The sequence below is a fragment of the Colius striatus genome, chromosome 5 (genome assembly GCF_028858725.1).
Source record: "Colius striatus isolate bColStr4 chromosome 5, bColStr4.1.hap1, whole genome shotgun sequence".
Lineage (NCBI taxonomy): Eukaryota > Metazoa > Chordata > Aves > Coliiformes > Coliidae > Colius > Colius striatus.
Genome location: NC_084763.1, coordinates 25,343,511 through 25,364,898, shown reverse-complemented (window position 1 = coordinate 25,364,898; position 21,388 = coordinate 25,343,511). Strand labels below are relative to the sequence as shown.

Genomic DNA, 21,388 nt, shown 5'->3' with positions numbered 1-21,388 from the left:
TGGTTGGCCTTGATCTTTTCCAACCAAAATGATTCTATGATTCTATAAATGCTTATATACCTTCAGGAACGTCTCAGGTTCTTTCATCTGATTTTGAATTTTCTCTTTTTGAGGAACCTCATTCACTCTTAGCTTCCTTGCCTTTGAGCTATTTTTGGCAGTGTACTTTTTTTGTCTCCTGTCTCATCATACACCTTCAGCATCTTCCAAACTTTCCCTTTCCTATAGCCTATAAGACTTTTTCCTCACTCTTTCTGGCTAAAGTCTAAGTTCAGGATGCCTTTGAATTCTTGAAAATTCATGCCAGAGTACTTATTATTCAGAATAGGAGGTTCTCTAAAAATATTACTCCAAGGCAAAACTACTATTAACAAAGATGTTGATTTAATCAGTGATTTCAGTTGTAGGTGAACACTCCTGTTTAACCTCAGTTAAATTTGAACAAGTCTCTCTCAACATCACAAACTCACAGATCAAAGACGGTTACTTTGAAGCAGACTAGTCAATGCATCTCAGTTGGACTGCTAGTGGCCAAGAAGGACAGAACTACTACTAAAAAACCTGTTTTCAGTATTGATGTCCTTTATTTCCTTCCTTGCTAAAAAAAAAAAAAAATTAGTTATGTTTTAGTTTCTGGTATAGATTAATTTCACTTGTTTTTACACATAGCTCAGATCTGATGCAGGCTTACTCGATTCAAACACTTGTCATTACATATGGTATAATATGTAAAAACCAACTAACACTTAAAATAGTCTAACACAGGCTCCACATAGCCCATTTTTAGGCTTGCTCTTGACTGAGTTTACAATGAAGACTCTCTGTTTACATTAACTTAAACTGCATAAAAGTAACAGTTTAATCCACATTATGGAAAGGCCTCCAAAAGGCTCTTCTCGGCCTTCAGCACACATGTAATATTTTTGCAGGAACTCTGTACCTGAATGTACTGCAGCAACATTGCTACTATTTTAGACATCTCACTAGAAGATTAGGCCACTGAAAACTTACGGAGATATCGTAATTTTAGTATCTGTGTCCTGTTCAATTTTCTTCAGGTTTCTTCCTTCTTTGCCAATAAGTCGTCCAACAAAGTTGTTATGTGCCAATATCTTCAAGGGAATTTCTTCTGTACTGTAACAGACGATACACTCAGTGAGACTTTTTGACACCAGAACACAAGCTTTATACATGCTATGGATAAATTTTATTTCCATAGAAATATCTACAACTCCCATTCACTTATACAAGTTTACATTAGATGCAGAACGAGTTCAAGTGCTACATATATTTTGGCACCAGGATCTATAACATCACTTTAATACACCTGCTAAACAGAACTCAGACTGAAGTAGCAAAAGCTCTTAGGAAGAAATATACCTTAAAGCTTTTACTGAGAGCTCACAAGGTATGCTCACTCTGATTAAAGGCTATTAGTTGCTCAATAGACTCCAATATTTGCTCCAGTTCACCTCAAAAAGTCACAGCTAGAAAAGAGCTGAAAATGTAGATGGGTGCTGGGGCTAATTAAGCAAGTAGACTGCTCTGAAAGGAAAAAACATCTTCATTTACCTACTTAAACATAGATAATGGCAACAAAGATTCACTTGTTAACAGTTTTCAAAGACTACATCTTTAAATGGAGTCGACAGGAATTCAGATTTTTTTACACTTCCACAATGAAATGCCTTTTACTCACAATTTAGTATCTTGAGCTTCTTTTTGCATAATCTCCATAATAATTTTACAAGCTGTTGAGCATCCTTCAGGAGTTGAGTGGATGGTAATTGGTTTCTCAGCAGCACCTGCATTCTCTTTACGATGAATATCAATTCTTGAAAGAAAGAAAAAGACTATTGTAGCCATGTACTGTATGGTAAGCCTTACATATTTCCAGCTCTCAAACTAACTTATTCTCATTACATTTAAGTGGTTTAATTTTGCAAAGTACACAACTGCAGAAATGCCTCCTAAATATTTTTGTGTATGTTATGACATGCCTCTATCCTGATTTTACTGGCTAAACCCCAGCTTTCTGGACACTGAGCTCTCCTTTCCTCATTATGCTTGCATCAAGATATTCAGCGAAGTTGTTAGATAGACAATTTGCGGTAAACCACCAAAGACAACATTTCATCAAGCTTTCCCAATACTCTTGTCACTAGCCCTGTCACTCCACTAATGATTGTGCAGATACAATAGAGTCAGGCTTTGTCCCTTCTTGCTTTTTTTAATAAACTCAGCAGCAGTTTCCTAGAGCTTCTCTGCTAGCAAGTAGCATTGTAGTACTTGCATTCATCCTCAAGATTACTTTCCTATGTTTAAGCCTAAAATCTGTCCTGATGTTACCCTTTCTCCTAGCTCCCTTCCCTAGCAATCCATGCTAAAACTACTAACCTGAGTCTACACCATGGTTTATATAGTTCTAGGAATTTAACAAAAAAATATGACCTCCATCAAGACAATGCCTTAGATATTGTTTGTTCTGCCAATAAAACTGCAGGTCACATACCCTCTCCATCCTCTCGTTTGTGCTGCTTCTCCTCTCCCCTAAATCATAGCTGTTTCCAAATGGAAACCACCACACTCCTTTTCAGTATGCCCTTTTATTTTTCCAGTTCTGGTATTGAAGATTCATCCCCAAGCCAATGAAAACATCATTCTTGAAGTGTATCTGTAAAGTTAGTAACCTACAATGATTTCTGCTCTATCCAGCCTCCTTTTAAGAGATAAAAGCTTTCCTTATGCCAGTCCTCCAGGATTGTTATAGTCCGAGAATTATGTTTTAGATACCACCTGAAAAATTCGTTATCCATAGGCAAACTACAACCAAGTCTTGTCAGGACACCACAGCTCTCTTAAATCTACATTGTTAAACCATAAAATCCTGGGTTAAAACATGCTAATGAGATATTGAAAGGAGCACCATGATAATCCTGAGGTGGGAGGGCAGAAACCTGTTGAATGGGGGTGTAGTTAGAGAGAACTCCTTTATTTCCATTAAGTACTCTTAAAACTGAAGTCACTCACTCTCATACCCTTCATGTACCGCTCATTTCCAGGTCTTGCTGTAGCTGGGGGCTCCTAGCTCATCAATGAACTGCTGAAGGCAGCATCTTTCACTCTTTGCTCTTAGAGGTATCCTGGAAGGATTCTTCACATATAATCCCCACCACCATCCTCCATATCTGCTCTGTGCTCTTCTTTGTGGGAAGGGAATTAACATTCACTGAAAACAAATCTTTTCCATCATCTCTAGTCCTTAGTGCTCTAAGCTGTTCAGGTGACTAGTAGCTTGCTTTTTGCCTCTAAAGCATTTCTTCAGTCTGTTTTGGTGCAGTTTTTTACTGGATAGCAAAAAATGTATTCATCAGAAATACATGGGGATGGGGTGCAAGAAGGAACAAGGGGGGATTGGACGGTGGGGTTTCTTTTTGTTTGTGGATTCCCCCTGCCTTGGATTGAAAACATTTATGAATTCTAAGAATGCCCTAAATTTAACTAAAGCTTGAATATGTCACCACACTGTCTGTATGATCCAGAGGCCAACATATTACAGCTCCTTCGGTTTCACTTTTTGTGCCAGAACCTCATTAGTACATCTGTAAGCAAACTCTCTGGCATCAAGTACCATCCTATTGGCACTGCCTAATTTCCTTTTTTTCAAAAAGGGACAAACAAGTCAGCTAGTATTTGAACATGTGTCAAGGACAGAAACCAGTCCTTAAATAAGTCTTGCCAAAGATTTCCCTATTCACCATTATCTTCACATGCCCTCTAACCGGATCGGTTAGTTGCAAATTTTTACAGGCTTCCTTTACATGAGAGATGAGGACACAATGTTAAAGATGACAATTTTTGTAAAATAACTTACTTGGACTGTGTCTGCTTTGTTATGTTTCTGATTGTCGCTCCTTCTTTCCCAATAATGGCTCCAACAAACTGCGTGGGAACCAGCATCCGCAGAGGAACATCTGACTGTGGTTTCTGCCTGGTGGTTGCACCGGGTGACCCTTGCCTTGGAGGGCCCCTCTGTCCAAATCCACGTCTTCCCTGAGGATGTTGTTGAGGAGGTTGCTGGGCTGCCATTTCATCAGGGATGTATGCAACTTTCAAGGAATAGTTTTCAAGCTGAAAGCCATTCAGTTTTTCTATTGCTCTGTTCATTAGCAAAGGGGACGCAACAGGAGAAAAAAAAAACCCACAATCAATTGCAGGGCCTTATGAAACAACAAGTCATTCAGATATAGACTTCTGCTCATTCCAAATCACATGACAAGGCTAAAAACTGCTTCCAAGATTAAAAGTTACGTTCAAAATTCTTCAGTTAAGATTATGATTACACAACTTGTGGGTTTGGTTTTAAGTCACCATATTAAGGACTACAAGTTAGCTCTTGCTTGCTCGGGGCTTCTGTGCACTTTAAAGGTTCTGCTAGTGCAACTATCAGCAAAACCTCACAAGAGACAAAGCTCATACACTCAAAAGCGTTCTTTTGCCTGATCTAATTTAAATCAGTTTCCCAAATAGAATTAAAGCTGCACCAGAGGGAAAACTTTTTAGCTGCTATCACAACACCTTCATTAGGGTTTTTGCCAGCACAGCTATTTGGCTGAAGTTTTTGCAATAACTGACATAGGTATGACAGCCTCTCTTCCTAACCCTGGTGGGGCCAAGTTTTCAAGTCAACTGGAGGTGCTGGGATCCAGGAAACAGTAGGAATAACTAAGCTACACACAACATACTGCTGAGCTAATAATAGATAATTAACATGTTTGCCCAAGAAAGGCATTTCAAGTTTTGCTAAAGAAGGCATATCATTCAGATTATTGAGACATATCGATATTGGCAAAATATGCATTTATTTGGGGTAGTCTATAAATACCGGGCCTAATCTTGGCCTAAACACTACCGATAGGTTTGTTTAAAGATCAAATAATTTAAAACAGTAATAGGACAGATTTCTGTCTCACATTAAAGAATCAACAACATTTTTATCAAGAAGTTCCAATAACCATAAACTCTGGAGTAAGGCCTCTGAAATTCAAGATCTTTACCCAGTCCCTCTGTTCACTCACATTTGTGAGTGGTTACTGCCAATTTACCAAATGTTACCCTCAGCAACACTTTTACTCCTGTCTCTGCTACAGAGATAAAAGATCATGTTAGCCAATTGCCTACATTTTCCAGGGCAGACAGTGAGAAGTATTATTAAACTCCTGGATGTCCCATTTGATAGCCTAGCTCTCTAGCAGCTGTTGAAGTCAAGCAGCAGCCTTGCAGGCAAGACGTGGTACATAGGTACTGAGGATAACACCACTTCTCATTTCCCAGAAGTTGAACCAGCCTCCAAATACTCCTATCAGCCAGTAACGAGCTTGTAAAAAAACAAGTAATTTGTGTCTTTGGAGCAGTGTTTAATAAGGGCTGGTAATAAATAAGGCCCAAGGCAATGCCAATGAAAAAGGAAAGTGAAATATTGAATAACTGATAATTGCTCATTAAATACTTCTATTCACCAAACGAGAGACAGGTCCTCTGGGAACAAGGAGGGAGTGCAGTTGTTCCTATAACAGAAGATCTCTTACTGTATATGGTAAAAGAGAGATGGATTAAAATTTGCTGAGGCTATTTCAAACCTAATATTTCTTAACTCTTACTCCACAGATTTTGAAGAGCATTTTATTACACAGAAATGCCTATTTACAAAACAGTAAAGGCAATCAGCAGTCAAGACTAGTGAAACTTGTGTTCCTATGAGTGTATCTCTCAAGGTTTGTTTCTGTATAGATTTCCAATGCCTGAAACACATTTTACTGAAGTCTCTCTCCAGAGAGATACCATCTGGGAAAATGGTCTGGGGTCTTTCCTTTTTACACAACCTGAACATACTTATTTCTTGTTTGTTGCAACTGAGACCTCTATTTCTCGAGTTCTAATGGAATCAGCCAAGATACTGAATTGCTACCATGGAAGGAAATGGCACCAGCAGACAGTACAGTTGCACAAGCCATTTCTTTTAGAATCAAACCTCAAGATGTTGGGAGATGAGCATCAATGATTTAGTGAACATTCTAGTAAGCTCTGGTTTGACCTCCATCACAACTCATTCATGTCCATGCATTTATTTGGCAAGTTCAGACATTGCTTCTTTCCCAGAATGCTTCAATCTCCTCTAGCTATAGAGCATCTTAGACCAGAATCCCAGCACTAATACAAAAGCTTACATAAAAATCAGTGTATGCGACTTCTCACTCTTCCTTAGAAGCAGTAGGGGAGGAAAAGACTAGGCTTTTTGTTTACAGCTGAGCTACATACCTATCCTGATTTCACAACAAATGTTATATAGCAACAGCTGACACATATGCACCATATTTTACCTGGAAAGAAATTTGGAATTTTTCTACTTAAGAACAACTTAAACACTAAATGGTTCTGTATGACTAAGCACCTTAAATTCAAAAGCAACTGAGAAAAGTTTATTTGTTATTGCAGAGAAATCAATTATGTCAGCAGTGACCAATTCCTGGCCACCAAAGCCATATCACAATATGGAAAAATAACTCATTAAATATTGAGTGGGTTGGTTTTGAGCAAGTATTTCAAGGGAAGCTCACTTTAAGTTTATTTCTCTAGTTAGATACTAGAGACACTACAGTACCTGTTATACTACATACTCGATTCTCTAGTATCCTAGAGATACCACTGTAGTACCACTTGTTTAAATTAGTCTAAATATTTATAAAGAAAACTTTAAAATAACTAATTAATCTTCCAAGTTAGAGAGTTCTCTGTATTTTATAGGATGACTTGCTTTTTTTATGACTTGTTCAAACCATAAGAAGTCAGAAGATTCAGTAGTTAGACACTGCTCTCCCAAGCCTGTTGTGGAAATGACATTTCCTGGGTAGGTGGTCCCATGTTCTGCACTGATTTGGACACTCACAGGGGAATGCCAAGGTCACTAATTTTCAGTGATGCGGCAGTTCTGGTGTATTTCTTACAAAAGACACAAGTCTACAGCTTTTGAAAGGTCTGGCCTTGGCATTCCAACATTTGACATCTCTCACTAGGTTTTTGAAGTATTGCAATACACTTTTAACTGTTCTGGAGTTGTTTTACTAATTTTATGGCACAAAACATGGGGATAGAAACATGAAAGGCAATAGCTCAGCAGTCTTTAGGCACCATAACGAGCCTAAATTTTTAGAGACATCTAAGAAAGAAATCAAGAAGAGAGATAAGCGATTAAGAACTCTCTTCAATATAGATGCAGAATTCCTATAAAATGGCATCTAGGACAGCACTTGCTATCAGGAAGGTGATCCCCACTCTAGGAAATTCCCAAGCCTCAAAGAAAATCAAGTGACTGTTTCTTCATGACACTGGTGGCATCTGTTTCAGTTTAAGACTGTCATGATTGTTTCAGTCCACCAAATACACATTAAAACCAGCTCCTTTTGTAAAGTGCATACTTACATTAACTGACCATCTCAAACTCAATTCCAAACCACAGCGGCTTCACCTCTACCTTTCTGCAAAGGCCTCTGCTTTCCCAAACAAGGTCCTTCCTTGACCACAAGCTAACAAAGGCTGTGTAGGTTACCTGTTAGAGGGCACCACTGGTACTACTGAAACAACCCATAAATCATCTTTTATACAAGGGCTAAAAGCCTTAGTCATTTAATAAGGACAGAGATGGAGAAAATCAGCCAAACTCATTAAGAGGTGCCCTTCTCTCCCAAGTCTTCTTTAAAAATTAATATTTAGTGAAAATGGAAAACGTTATTTTTTCATATACCAACAAGAGTTGGTACACGGGAATCTAGGTGTAGTTCAGGGTTTTTTTCTAAACCAAATTAAGAGGCTGCAGAGACTACTGTCTATGCTCTAAGATGTCTAGCAGCCTGGGTTATGCTCAAACGACACTTGCTCAGAAGTAGGAGGATTCCTACACGAAAATGAAACCTTTAAATTATTATTTTGTAATTTAGTCATCTCAGTTTTTCCCATCAAAATATCGGCTCACTGCTATCCTCTCATGAGTTCCCTGTGTGAGGATGTTTGCCCAGCCTTCTGTCTTCTGATACTAGTGGAAGTTAAAACATCCTAGATAAATGAACACTGGAAAAGCACCAAATCTTGTGCTGGAAATCATTCATCCACTGATAGTGATGACACTAAGCACTAGATGGAGAACATATTTCACTCCCACATGCAGCTTATATGTACACCATCTTTCTTTTTTCCTCTCTGAACAGATATATTTGCATACAGAAAGGAGAGATATACATGGTAATTTTTCTTTGGCATAATGATGCTTTTTTGCATTAAATAAAAAATAAAGCTTTTCCTTGGTACTTCTGAGAATGAAAACAAAGCAAGAAATAAATCTATGCTTAGTCATATGACTGCATTCTCAGTATTATCGTTCCTATGGCAACATTAGTCCTGACCCATGATGGCACGTAGAAGTACTAGTTATGTGAACTCATATTCATTCATCAAGGATACATGTTGTGTGCACACATTTGTGCTTCACTGAAAGGGTAGGAAAAAAATGGTTTCTTTTTGCAAGTTTTCTAGTTAAAAGGTGACCATCAGTGCCTTTACACCCAAAGTAATCTATCCACTTATATCTGCAAGCACACAGGCCCTGAGCGCCTCACATTGCAATCCATATTTAAAATACACCATCACTTATAATAAAATGAACACACACATCTCATTCCTGAGCTAAAAAATTAAATGAATAATAAAGACTTAGCTCCACAATAAAACAGTATACAATCACTCCATATATGTCAGGCCAACTTTGCACAAAATTTGCCTTCCAAAATCCTGAGTAGTGCTAAATCCTGTAGCATGCACTAGACACCTACACATAAACATTTTCGGAAGGTGAAGAGGAGGTGATTTAACTTATAATTTAGGTGGCAGCACATCACAAGGACACAGTCAGTATGTCCTGCTGATTGTAGACAGGGGTCAATACTAGGAGAAGAGGTGGTACCCTTCCACAAGCAGATCCCAAGTTGTCTCAGCTGTTCAAACTGAACCACAGGCTCCAGGCTCTGCTGCTTATCCTCTGAGTTCTTCACTTCCAAATGTTCCATAACCCACCACAATATTCAGTACTTGTGTGTACCGTGGCAATGTGCGCATGTTTTGTAAGGCTCCCTCCAGTTTGAGTTGGAACAACTCCCTCCTCCTCCCAAGCATTTGCAGGAGAGGAAGGGGAGGAATGGAGTCACAAAGATGCTCTGACAGGCCCAGCCTTCTCCCCACCATGGTCCCAGCAAGCAAAGGGTGGTTTTCCCCATGCATGGTTCTGTGATTGCTATACACCTCTGCACAGACCTACGCAGCTTCCCACAAGCACCTGATCTGCCATGCTGGCTCCCATGTTCTGGCCACATAAAAGACAGAAGCATCCTGCTTTTTCTGCCAAGACAGTTTCATGATTGTCCAGCTAGGAAAGAGGTATCACTATGACAGATCAAAGTCACAAACATCTATTCCATCTAAGAATCAACAGCTGCACACATCTTGGGGTTTGGGTGCTGTGTGCACTGTTGAAGTCTTGTTTCTCAAAAGGACTGCAGCATTCTTTCCAGATTTCAGTTTCCAAATTAATTTTGGATGCCTCAACTGCATTACAAGCCTAGAGAAAAAAAAACCTTTGCCACAAAAATTAGATTTGCAAGACAGAAGTTTGTTTCCCAGCTGGGTGGAACCAAAAGTTTTGTTCAAAAGTAACATCCTCCAAGCAATGCATACCACACTTGTTTAGAACTGCTTATCAAAGATATCTCCAGATTGTGTTACAGCACCTTCACCACACAGCATTGCTAGTACATACTCCAACAGGAATGGCAATGTCATACAGTCTATCCAGCAGGGAAGTAGCCAACTTGGCATGTTTTATCAACCAGTATTACTAATTGTGAAATTAGCAGCTGTATTACAAAAAGCATAGAAGAGACATAATTAGAACTGATGACCTACTGTATGCAGTGACATAGAAAACTTCATGTCACAGTATTTGCTCCAAAAATTGTGTCTAAGTGCACTACTTCCCCTAAACAGATAAATTTGAAACTACAAAACCTGTTATCAGCAGCTCTTTCTCAACAGCTCCAAAGAGCTTTCAACCAAGTGGGTTTTTGTCATTCCTTGCACTGCATAGGCTGACCAACACCACCTTAGATCAGCTATCAGCACCCATATACCACTCCTGGTTCACAGCAGTTGCTGTTCACCACAGCTAGTTCTATGAAGCAAAGCTAGGTTATATATCAGAAAACCATTCAACTTAAACACCACCACACTCACTATGGGAAATCCACACTTGTACAGGTTCCATAGTGATTCTTCATTTAAATTCCTCTTTTTTTTTCTTTTTTCCCCACTGTAAAAAACATCTATCTAGCCACTTCTCTTGGGGGGTTCTAAATGGTTGGAAGGTTCATCCCAAACCAAACTTGAGCTAGCATTTTCTGTACAGAAAATGGACTCCCCCCGTTGAAAATCCTGTGTCTGTATCAAATCATTCACAAAAGCAAGTCAAGGTTCCTCCACTTGCCTTCCCCCACTCCACCCTATTCAAGGCAACCAAACCCCATGCCATCATTCAACCTGTATGAATGATACAGGTCCTGCTCCAACTTTCATGCTGGATGCCAAATCACCTGCTTCGGACTCAAGACGTTTTCAACCATTGTCACGTAATTTCTCTTGCAAAACAGAATTTTACCTCCAACATTTCTTCACAGTGTTGGCTTATCTAAGCATTTCCTCAGAATTGACCTTAAAATTTCACAAGTACAGTTTGAGGAGGGAGAAAATGTATGTTGTTGTTTTCAACTTCAGAAAGCAGTGCGCAAGTCCAGCAGCCCACATTGCAGATGACAGACAACTCAAAAATACACATCATGCTTTTTTCCATGGTATTTTAAATACCTCCTCCTTAAATTTTCCAAGAAGGAACTGGCACATGTAACAATTTTCACACTGCACCATAGCTTTTCACAACTAGCAATTCAATATTTTTCCTAATTAGTGCAAAATAGAATTAAAAAAACCCCAAAAACCAAAAACCAACTTGAACTGTTCAGGTTTTGAATAAAGATAAATCGGGAAATCAGAGAAAAAACACCGAACAGCATTGTTTCCTTCAGCCCCAGTGTACACAGGAGACAGCACTGACACAAGTTTCCCATCACATTTGTTTAGAATACACTGTCAAGGCAACCTAACACTTTGAAAGATTAAATACATGTGTTGCATTCAAGTTACACAGAAGTCATAATTACTTAATTATATGTACAAATATTATTTCATTTGTAATTCTGAATTAATCTATGCCATAAGCACACTCTGCATCTCAACTGCTGATTTTAGTTAGCCACAAGGTGGCAGAAATTTCAAAGTTAAAATAAAAAGGCTACTCCATTGGTTTGGTTTTGTTTAATCTACAACAGCCAGAAAGAGGAGAAAATGTTTATGTCATCAGATTAAAAATTAAGCAACACACAAAGGCCATTTTTTTTTCTGCTGGTGGTGGAAAAGCCAAATTAAATCTAAGCATAATGTACAATAAGGATGCACAATCATTTATTAAGCAAATCATTATTTTTTGTTTAATAATTAGATTAAAATTTGTCAATTACTAAAGAGATAGGAAAGCATAAAGTATGTGACCATTTTGGAAAATAAGTTCAAAAAGCCCAAATAACTGTTTGGAGTATGAAGATTATGACTTTTTTTGTGTTTGGAAACAACATTAAGAAGTTAGTTTTTTAAACTAGAAAATTTAAGAGAAAATCATAGCAAAACAACAGAAACAAATGGGAGAAGAATGCAGCTGATAACCAGAAGTCAGACTCAGAATAGCAAATGCTGTAAAGGAGTATCAAAAAGCTTTTTTAAGACATGATTAAAAATCATTAAGCAATACCTCTCATCATTGGCAAATCACTAACTTTCTGCCCTCCCCAATGAAATCCTTTTACCTGGATTTTTAATTTTCAAAACTATTATTTTTAGTGAAAGTGCAGGAAAAGTTGATGACAAATTAATTGCAAAAATAAGATAAGTCATACAAGACTTGGCATGGGGAAGACTAAAAGACTTTCTTAAAAGTTAATGCTTACGTAATTTTATTGATAAATTAATTAGAAACAAAGTAGCATATAAAATTGCAACAATATGAATTCCAAAATGCAGATCAGATGACAGTAACAGCTAAAGAATAAACTTACTGTCTGGCCTGGTCCTTATTGCCATACGTTACATTTACGACTGCGGTCTCCGTGTCAGTGTTCACTAGAGAACGAAACACAATGAGTAGAGGTTAAGTTCAGGGTGTACTTGCTTCACACTACAAACTTAAAAGCTATTTTAGAATAAAGTCATACCTTGCTCACAGTTCTCCACTGTTCCATACTGAGCTAACAAACTATCCAGCACCTATCAAGAGGTAAAAGAAATTACATATTTCAATTTCAAAACAGATAAACAAAACATGAAGAGTCTATAAAACCACTAAGATTTGGAATAAATGTATCAGAACATACAGCACAAGATATCTACTCCAATATGGAAGAAAAAATAACTATTTTAACACAGGTTTCTTTCCCATATTAGAAAAATCTGCATTTCAAACCTCATGAATGTGAAAATACAGAATGTAAGTCCCAGTAACCACCCTGTACTACTGTAAGTTCCAAACTTTGAAAATAAACCTTGAAGTGACCTGTTCTCAGTGTGGGCTAAAGCAGAGACAGGAAGAATTGGAGAAGAACAAATCTGAAACAAAATCTTTCCACATATATCAAGCATTTATATGTGATTTTGCCACTGCCTGATTTTCTTTTCCCAGCCCAATCCACATAGATCATACATTAAAATGTTGTTATCTTACTCAGTGGAGGCTTGTGTACATAAGAGAAGCTGTCCAGAATAACCAGCACATCAAGAGCTGTTCTGCAAATACCTTAACAGTTTTCCCAAACACCCATTCCAGAGGAACCACTCACAACAGTATCACAGAATCTCAAAGGCTGGAAGGGACCTCAAAAGATCATCTAGTCCAACCCTCCTGCCAGAGCACGATCTTCACAATTATTTGAAAGTCATAATTAATTTGTCATTTGGTAGAAAGCTAGGGAGGGACAGGTAAAAACTTCAAACATGGAGCTAAAGAAATCTGAATAAAGTAGTTTTATTATTTGGCATAAATTTGTTTCATTCAAGTCAAACAGAGGATGAAGAACGAACAAGAAATAATAAAACTTTTAGGAAAATCAAGCTGACAGAGTAATCCATTAAAAACATTTACATGTTCTAAAATTCACATGGCATATTCTTTTCTTCATTTCATAATGTTCAAGAAAATACTGTGGCAGTAGCTAGCATAGAACACAAGTGCATTATTGTGGCTTATTTAATCCTTCTCTTTTATCACAAGAATTAAAGTGATGCTGAAAAAGTTCACTATTTACACTAATAAGTGAAAAAAGACTTGCAATCACTTCTATCATCGAAGTGCTGTTCTTCACATCAGTTCCTCTTTTAAGGCAAAACTACAGAATCACAGAATCTGTAGTCCCAAGGCTGGAAGGGACCTTGAAAGATCATCTAGTCCAACCCCCCAGGGAAAGGGGAAAACAACAAGGATAGAAGGAAAGTAGTAGGCATAGTAATGCATATATGCAGCTTCTCATTACAGTATGATTTCACTTGCTGTAATTAGCAACCAAGTACGCATAAAGTCCCAGTCCCCAAAAATGTAAAATTCAAAGTCTACATCCTCACATTTTGAATTCTTAATCTGATAATTTATTAGCCTACCACATACTGTTACTACAATATAAAAGACATTAAGAGAAATTGTAGTTTATATGCCCAAACTTAACAACAACTTACATCAGTACAATATCCAATCTTTGCTATCTACTCAAATTTAAATTACCTGCAGACATTTCAAAGGTAATATTTCAAGCCAGGTATTTAAAAGGCAAGGCACTGCTCGCCAAGTTTGAGCTATGTGTTACAACTTCTACCTGCAGAATTTCCCCATCCTTTTTATATAGGATCTAATAAGTTTTCTTGGCAACTGTTTTGTTTTCACAGACAAGTTATTAATTGTCCTCTCCTACAAGTAGAGATTAGCCTAGTCTGAGAGTTTGCCTTTTCCATCTCCTAAAAAAAAAAAAAAAATTCCTGCTACTTGTCAAATCTGACAATATGAAACAATCTAGAGAAAAGTTTGCTCTGAAATTTGCTAAATATTACTGAAGCAGAAATGCTCCAGGGGATTAAAATAAATTAAAAGTATGGGGAAAATCCTTTTAAGACAATTGAAATTTTGGTACAGACAAGTGGGAGCGTGGCAAGGTCTTGCAGGCTTGCTGTTCTACTTCCACAGAAGCCAGGAGAGCCACTGCATGCAATTAGACTGTCTATGGGAGAAGGCTTTCCTCTAAAGCAGTAACTGTGCCTTCACTGAAATCAGCGGGTGACCAGAATCTCAGGTGGGGTCAGGGTTTTAAAACAAGAAGAAAAAAAAAAGGGGGAGTTCCTGACTGAGAGATCCATTCTGAGATATTTACTTGAAATGGGAAATTGAAGAGTTCAATTAGTCTGATCGAGCAATTTATTTGTCCCTACAGCGTGTCAACACCCGTGTTGTGTTACACAGCAGACCACACTACAATGAGATAACATCTTCCGTTAGTTAAGACTTTTTATCACCTTTGAACTACACAGACCACCAGCTCATGCCCACTCTGCTTCAAAAGCTGCAACACTTCAAAAAAAATTTAAATGAAAAATTTACAGAATTTCATATTCATCCTTAATCATACAAGCAAAGAGCAAAGCTAGAATGACAGAGGTACCATGAGACTTTGCTGGATAATAACTAATCAATATTTTGTAAGCTATTTTCATATCAAGTTTATGTTGTGGACTAAGCATACCTTTATATTAAGACTCATGTATCAGTATCACCAGCTTCATCAGGAAAGTAAATGCTTTAAAACTGAATCCACACATTTTTAAAAGATGCTACATTGTCTCTAAAAACTATTTCTTTCAGCATGTTTTTGATCAGCCATCAAAAACCTCTCACCACACTAGCCTTGCACCTGACCCAAGAAGCCTAAGAACCAAAAGGATCCTTTGCAACTAATGATGAGGAATAGCCTGGGATGACACATTCAGCATCCCACTCCTCTTCGCTAGGACTTCTTCACTTATGATGCTTCTTAATCCTCTTCTGAGCTGTTTCAGTCAGAGACACTGTCCATCTGGGCTTTAATCCAAGTGATTTGAGTTCCCATGTTCTTAAAAGAGTTGCTTTGCCAAACAGATAAGAAGTTTCCTTGAAGGGCTGGAGCTTTCTTTAACCAAAACGAGACACATTTCTCTTGGGTCAAAAGAGACTCTCTCCACAACACTACCATCGGTAGACATTCTCTTTTCATCACTGTCAGTTCTCATGCAGCAAAGTTTTAAGTCTAATCAACACTGCAACAGTAGCCTTTTAACCAGATTGTATTTAAAATGCACTAGGAAAAAAAGTTTTAGTAGCAGTTGAGGTATATGTGAGTGTGTGAAGAGCAAGTTTCACGGGTGAGAACACAAGTAACTGAACCAGCTGATCCAGCTGGGAAAAGTCACCATGATCACATTCAAAGCAAGATCCTCTATCATAACTCACTTTCAAAACCCAGAACTGAACTTCTGCATGTGTTTCTTGCTACACATGTATTTACTGCAACAGTCAGTTACTATTCATATCCTTCATTTGTTTGTATTTCTCTTTGCAGTGTCTTTTTCCTCTCCCCGTTTTCTTCCTCTAGTCCAAAGCCTCTAGTTTTGCTGCAAAACAAACATGTTTTGTTTAAGCTGCTCTTCCATAACACACTTCATGTACAGCCTTGTTGCACAATCAGAACAAATTTCAAAGCCAAGTTGGTGGTGCAGCAGCAATTCTGATGAGCAGCTGAAAAGTTTATTTGTACAAATATTTAATCTAAGCTAGGGAAAAAAAAAGTCTTTCCTTTTCTTGAGCTCTCCTTCTAGCAGTTGTCTAAATTGAGTCTCCTGCTCTTGTTATAGCACAGATGTCTCTCTCACAAAAAGCTGCAGTCTTATACTGTGGACTTTCATTCATCAGGCTCTAAAAGCCAATTCTGACTTCACTATAAACAGCATTGCCCTACCCAAGCCCCACAAATCAAGGCTGCTTTACAAGGGAAAAAAAAAACAACAAGAAAACATTACTCTTCAGTAGATCTGAGAGCTTGAAATACATTAAAATATTCCAGTTCTCATGCCAATTTGATAGGTTTAGAAGTAGCACATCTGAATGAAACACAGCAGTTTTATGCACTTTCAGAACAGGCTGTTTCATACACCTCTTCTTATGGTGCTGTGGGGTTTTTGCCCTATGCTATAAGCAAAGTCATCTCAAAACATCTGGCCCATAAGCACAGCTATCTATATTATCTCACACGCACTTATCAATGGGAACATAGTGATGCTGTAGAAACTTATTTTCTCCAATCACATAGCACCAATCCATTAGACCAGTACCCTTGCCTCCATGACTCCTGGCATGTTGGCTGGGAGGTAAAATTAGACCACACCACCCAAATCACAAGTAGCAGAGGCAGAAAGAGAGATGGATTAGGGTAATTCAGTAAAAAAATCATGTTGATATTTTTGACTGCTAAGACTTTGTTAAACCATCCAGAACCATCCAGAACACTCAAAAAGGAAGGAGGGGGAAGAAGAAAAAAAAGGCAACAATATGAGGAAAGAAAAGAAACTGTTAGTGCAAACAGCTTTTCAGTTAAAAGATAAGTAGGGTGAAAGGAAACAAAAGAACCAGGTAAGGAGAGGGGAGAAGTGTAGAGCGATGTTGATATCAATACAGATATCAAGCCTAGCTGAACCTATAATGCCATCTGTACACTTTAAGCGCTTTGTTAGTATCTAAAGTTAACAAAAAAAAGTGATTAAGTTAATTACATTAATGTCACTCAGCGCTAGTAGAGATGGCTTTTTGTGACTTCATTGTTCAAACAAGGCCTCAGCAGAGCCCCATTGCCAAATCAGCCCATCAGCTGCCGACAACTGACAGCATTAAAAAGGATTTCCCAAGTGCCTTCAGTTTGGCATAATCTTTTGGCTGGTAAAAAACACATCTCCAGCAGAAAGCTAACATGACTTTACGGACAAAATTAGACATGAAGAAGCCCCTAAAAGATTTCTGAAGGAACTATCATTTTTGAAAGGTGTAAAATAGGGTAAGGCTGCATCAGCTTTGTGGAGGCTGTGGCAGACTGGTGAGCTTGGCACCAGGCTATCTGGCACACTTCTCAGCCTGCCAGCCAGAGCATCAGAACCGTGACTTCATCGGTTCTCCAAACAGCACTTTTGGGCTCACCAAAAAGAATGTCAGAGCAAGCAGGTCCCTCAAAGATAGAACAGCATGGAAACGGAGTACCTAAACCAGCACTCAGTCTGCTGGGACAAAATTATTCCTCCAAAACCTTGTTTAGGCATTTGAACAGGCAACACCAGTTTGCAATGGCTCAGTGCATTACAACACGTGGTGATGGTGTTTTTCAGCTTGTAGGCCCTTCCAATATCCAGTTTACTGTCTCATGAAACCATGACCATAGTCTGGAAGAATCAGAAAAATAAGTCTGGAAGCTACTGAAGTCATTGTTTGCACACACCAGAAAGGCAGTGCCTGAAAACAATAACTCTGGCGTATTTACCACATCCCATACAAACCCCAGAGTGTATTCTTCTCCTGGGAACTTCGAGTTATATCCAAATGTTCAAAACTATTAATAAGTTTACCCCACAATACAATGCTGTTTAGGTGACATTACCAGGATTTTAAGAACATGAAGCTGAACCACACAGAACAAAGCCAAAATTGTCAAAAGGAACTACTTAATTGAGTGACCAGTTTGGACATCGAGGGCTTGAATTTTCCACAGTGCTCAGCACATCTTTGTGTTCAAAGCATAGCTTCAAATCCACTTTCGGTAGCAAGGAGAACGTGGCACTTCTGCAAGACAGATCTGAGGCTCATCACATGAGACAAACTGAAGACAAGGCACAGTTAGCAACTAATGGCAACTTCTGCTTAAACAATTTGCCCAGCATCAGAGACTAGAAGGTGCAGAATTCAGTTTGCCATGGCAACGTTCGATTCCCCTAACCAAAGGGGTTTGTCTTCCTGAAAGTCTTCAACTTGCTGCAAAATTAAGAAAGTAACTGGGACACAACTCTTACAGACAAGCCATCTTCACTGCACACACTGGACATTAGTTGACAGCAAAGCCATCATCTGTCCTGAGTTAATTTGCCTCCCTACAGCACTAAGAACAAACACTAGGCCACTAGTTACCTTGCTCTCACTATGGAATATCTGAAATGCTCAAAGTTGAGATTATGTGGACTATTTCAAATTCCACAAAAAGGTGTAAAGTAAAGCAACTGAAAACAAGTCTCGTGAAGAACATCACATGCAGCCATGACTGCAACTATTGAAGCCAGCTCCACATACTGTATGTGTTTACAAGTATATCCAGATAACACTGCTGGACCATTTAAGTTTTGATATGTACATACACACATATATAAAAATAAAAGATAATGGAATGCGAAAGAACTAAATGCTTTAAAACCATGAGTACTCAAGAACAACATTTAAGAGGACCTGCCTTAAATCCAGTAAGTAAAAAATGACAAGGTATATCTCACATATTTTACAGATAGAAGGTTAGCTTCTAAAGCAAAAATTAAGAAGAATCCAAGTGTAAGCAGCATGGTCAAACACCACAGATGATCAGCATCACAACTCTCTCTCATTCCTGTATTTTTAAATTAAAAAAATAATGCAATGGGGGAGGAAAAAAAAAGCACTGAGAGAGTAGTCTCTGAAAGCTCTGACTACAAAACAAATTGCAAAGGAAATTTTTTGTTAAAAAGTTAGCACAGGTACTGAATGAAGGAGGCAAAGAGTGCTTTCCTATTCCCACATTACACCCTAAGCTGGAAATAGTCATTGAATGCATGACAGGGAGTAAAGATTAGGGTGCATTCCACTACAGAGGCATGGGATGAAAAAAAGACCATCATCATATCAAGACTGACAAATGGCATTAAATGGTTTCCAAGGTTGGTTTTTTGTTTGTTTGGTGTTTTTTTCTTTTTTCTTTTTTTTTTTTTAACTTTTTAAAAAAAAGCACTTGAGAAGTGTTTAGAGAATGGCAAGAAAAAAAACACCAAACCTTTAGATGCATGGGTGGCCTCCTTCACAAAGAGATTAAAGGGAGCAGGATAATTCAGTTTGGAAAGGAGTGAGAGGGAATACGATACAGGTATTATGAAATAACGAATCACGTAGGGATGGCCAAATTGGCAGCTTCTGTTCACCCTTCATCTAAATTAAATGAAAACAGGTTTGAAGACACAGAAATAAGTATTTATGCAACATGATCTGAACACAATTAAGCACTGCACTATCTGCTACAATACTTTTTAATCTCCCCTCTCCTCACACTAAAGATGTAACGTCAAGAGCAGTCTCAGATAATGTCAGAGTTTATGAACTAGGTTAGCATGAATGCAAATGCTGCTGATTCAGTACCCATCCTGATTTCAAAAAAAATTGAAAGGCACTATCGTGCAGATAGATCCTTAACGGCAGCAACTGCTGTTTTACACAGCTAATCCCCATTCCCAGGATCTCCTTGTGGGCGGCTGCTGGGGCCCTCTCCTCCTCCCCAGGCTACCAGGACATTTCTGTGGCTCGGCATGAGGGAAGGATCACATGCCGGGCTGGCAGATGGGTGTTGTGAAACATAGTGGGAAGCAGCAGCAACACTAGCTCGTGTTCATCTGTCTCCTCTCACATTGAGGCATCCAGTTTAAGTGGAAACACTCTCCACTACTTCTACGATCTCATTTGTTGTTTGCCAAAGGGAAGGGGGGAAAAAAAAGCATTACTATCCAGAGAACATTAATTGCCTAACTTTGATTAAATGTCAGACTACACAAAAGCAAGAGAGCCAGCAAATTTTAAAAGCATGGTTGGAAAATATACTAAGATAAAAGATGAATTTTCTGCTTTACTCACAGTACTACATTGAAATACAATTGGTGCTTTATTGACAGTTTCAACACCGTCCCATGGAGATATCCAGCAGTGGCCTCTGTCAAGAAGACTGCTGCTCAGCCTCACAAGGCAAGTTGCAATGTCCTGCTCAGTTAAATGAAAAATCAGAGAGGAAACAGTTATGTTTTTCCTTTCCCGTCTCAGTCTTTCAGTCCTTCCAATTTCACTAACTTCATATCATTACAGAAAATGTGTTCCTTTTATAACTGGAAGATTTATCTGGTAGCATTGTTTTTCTCCTATACAATTTACTCTTTTCTGTGTGCACACATGTATGTGAAAAAAACCCCCACTTTGAAAGCTATTTTCTGTAGCTATTAAAAAGTCTTGATAGCACTTCATCACTGCCCTACAAGGCTGGTGCTACTCTGATATTTTTAGTTTCAGCATAATAAGAGTTTGTTATTTAAAAAATGCCTTCTGTAAATTTGGAAACCTGCAACTATAATAGAAATCTGTCAGACAAAAAAAAAAATCCCAATTTTTGAATCAGCTTTTGGAACTGATCAACAATTACAAATCCCAAGAAATGTCTCAAGAAGAGCACAGGGATAATTTCATGAAGCAGCCACACAATTAAAATATTCCTTCTGGTAAAGGAATGCTGGGGCATTTTAGAAACAGAGCCAAGTCAGTACTTGATTCCAGGTACATCTTTCCCGGGAAGATTGTCCCACGTTCTAACATAAGCATTTCCTCTAGGTTCTATAGCTTATGACTATGTAAAAATGATAAAGAACACCATAGGGGAAAATCCCATAAAATAGCTTTAGTTCACAGATAAAAAGAAAGTGTATTAGAACTCAGATGAAGATCACACCTGAGATATTCTCCCTATTGTGCACAAGACTCAAGATGACAAGCTTTCAGGAAAAAAAAAATTATGTCCTTAACAACCACTTCATGCATACCTTAGGTCTCTTTATCACCAGAAAAAGCTATAAAAAGATAGAAGCATTTTACTTGAGTTACATTTACAGGATTCTCCCTCCCCCTTTTTAAATGGTTCATCCATAAGATTCATGCCATGCCTCTGGCTTCCCAGTACCCCTGCTGAGGGACAGCACTGCTGAGGACCAGACATTTAAAGGAAGGTTTAGCTTCTATAAACCACAAGGGTCTGAAATACAAGAGACTACCGAAGGAAGGAATTGTTATCTGCTATTACAGAGGCTT

General features: G+C 38.3%; 1 protein-coding gene across 1 annotated transcript in view; it reads right to left on the bottom strand.

Moving 5' to 3' along the window:
• IGF2BP3 (insulin like growth factor 2 mRNA binding protein 3) overlaps positions 1–21,388 on the bottom strand; it is a gene marked incomplete at its 5' end in the record, with an annotated part of 91,960 nt that overhangs the window by 32,283 nt on the left and 38,289 nt on the right. Inside the window, 5 exons of the mRNA XM_061996545.1 lie at positions 1,012–1,134; positions 1,700–1,834; positions 3,875–4,159; positions 12,264–12,327; positions 12,420–12,471. Of these exons, the coding sequence (XP_061852529.1) occupies positions 1,012–1,134; positions 1,700–1,834; positions 3,875–4,159; positions 12,264–12,327; positions 12,420–12,471 (659 nt within the window). The remainder of the gene's footprint in view (positions 1–1,011; positions 1,135–1,699; positions 1,835–3,874; positions 4,160–12,263; positions 12,328–12,419; positions 12,472–21,388) is intronic.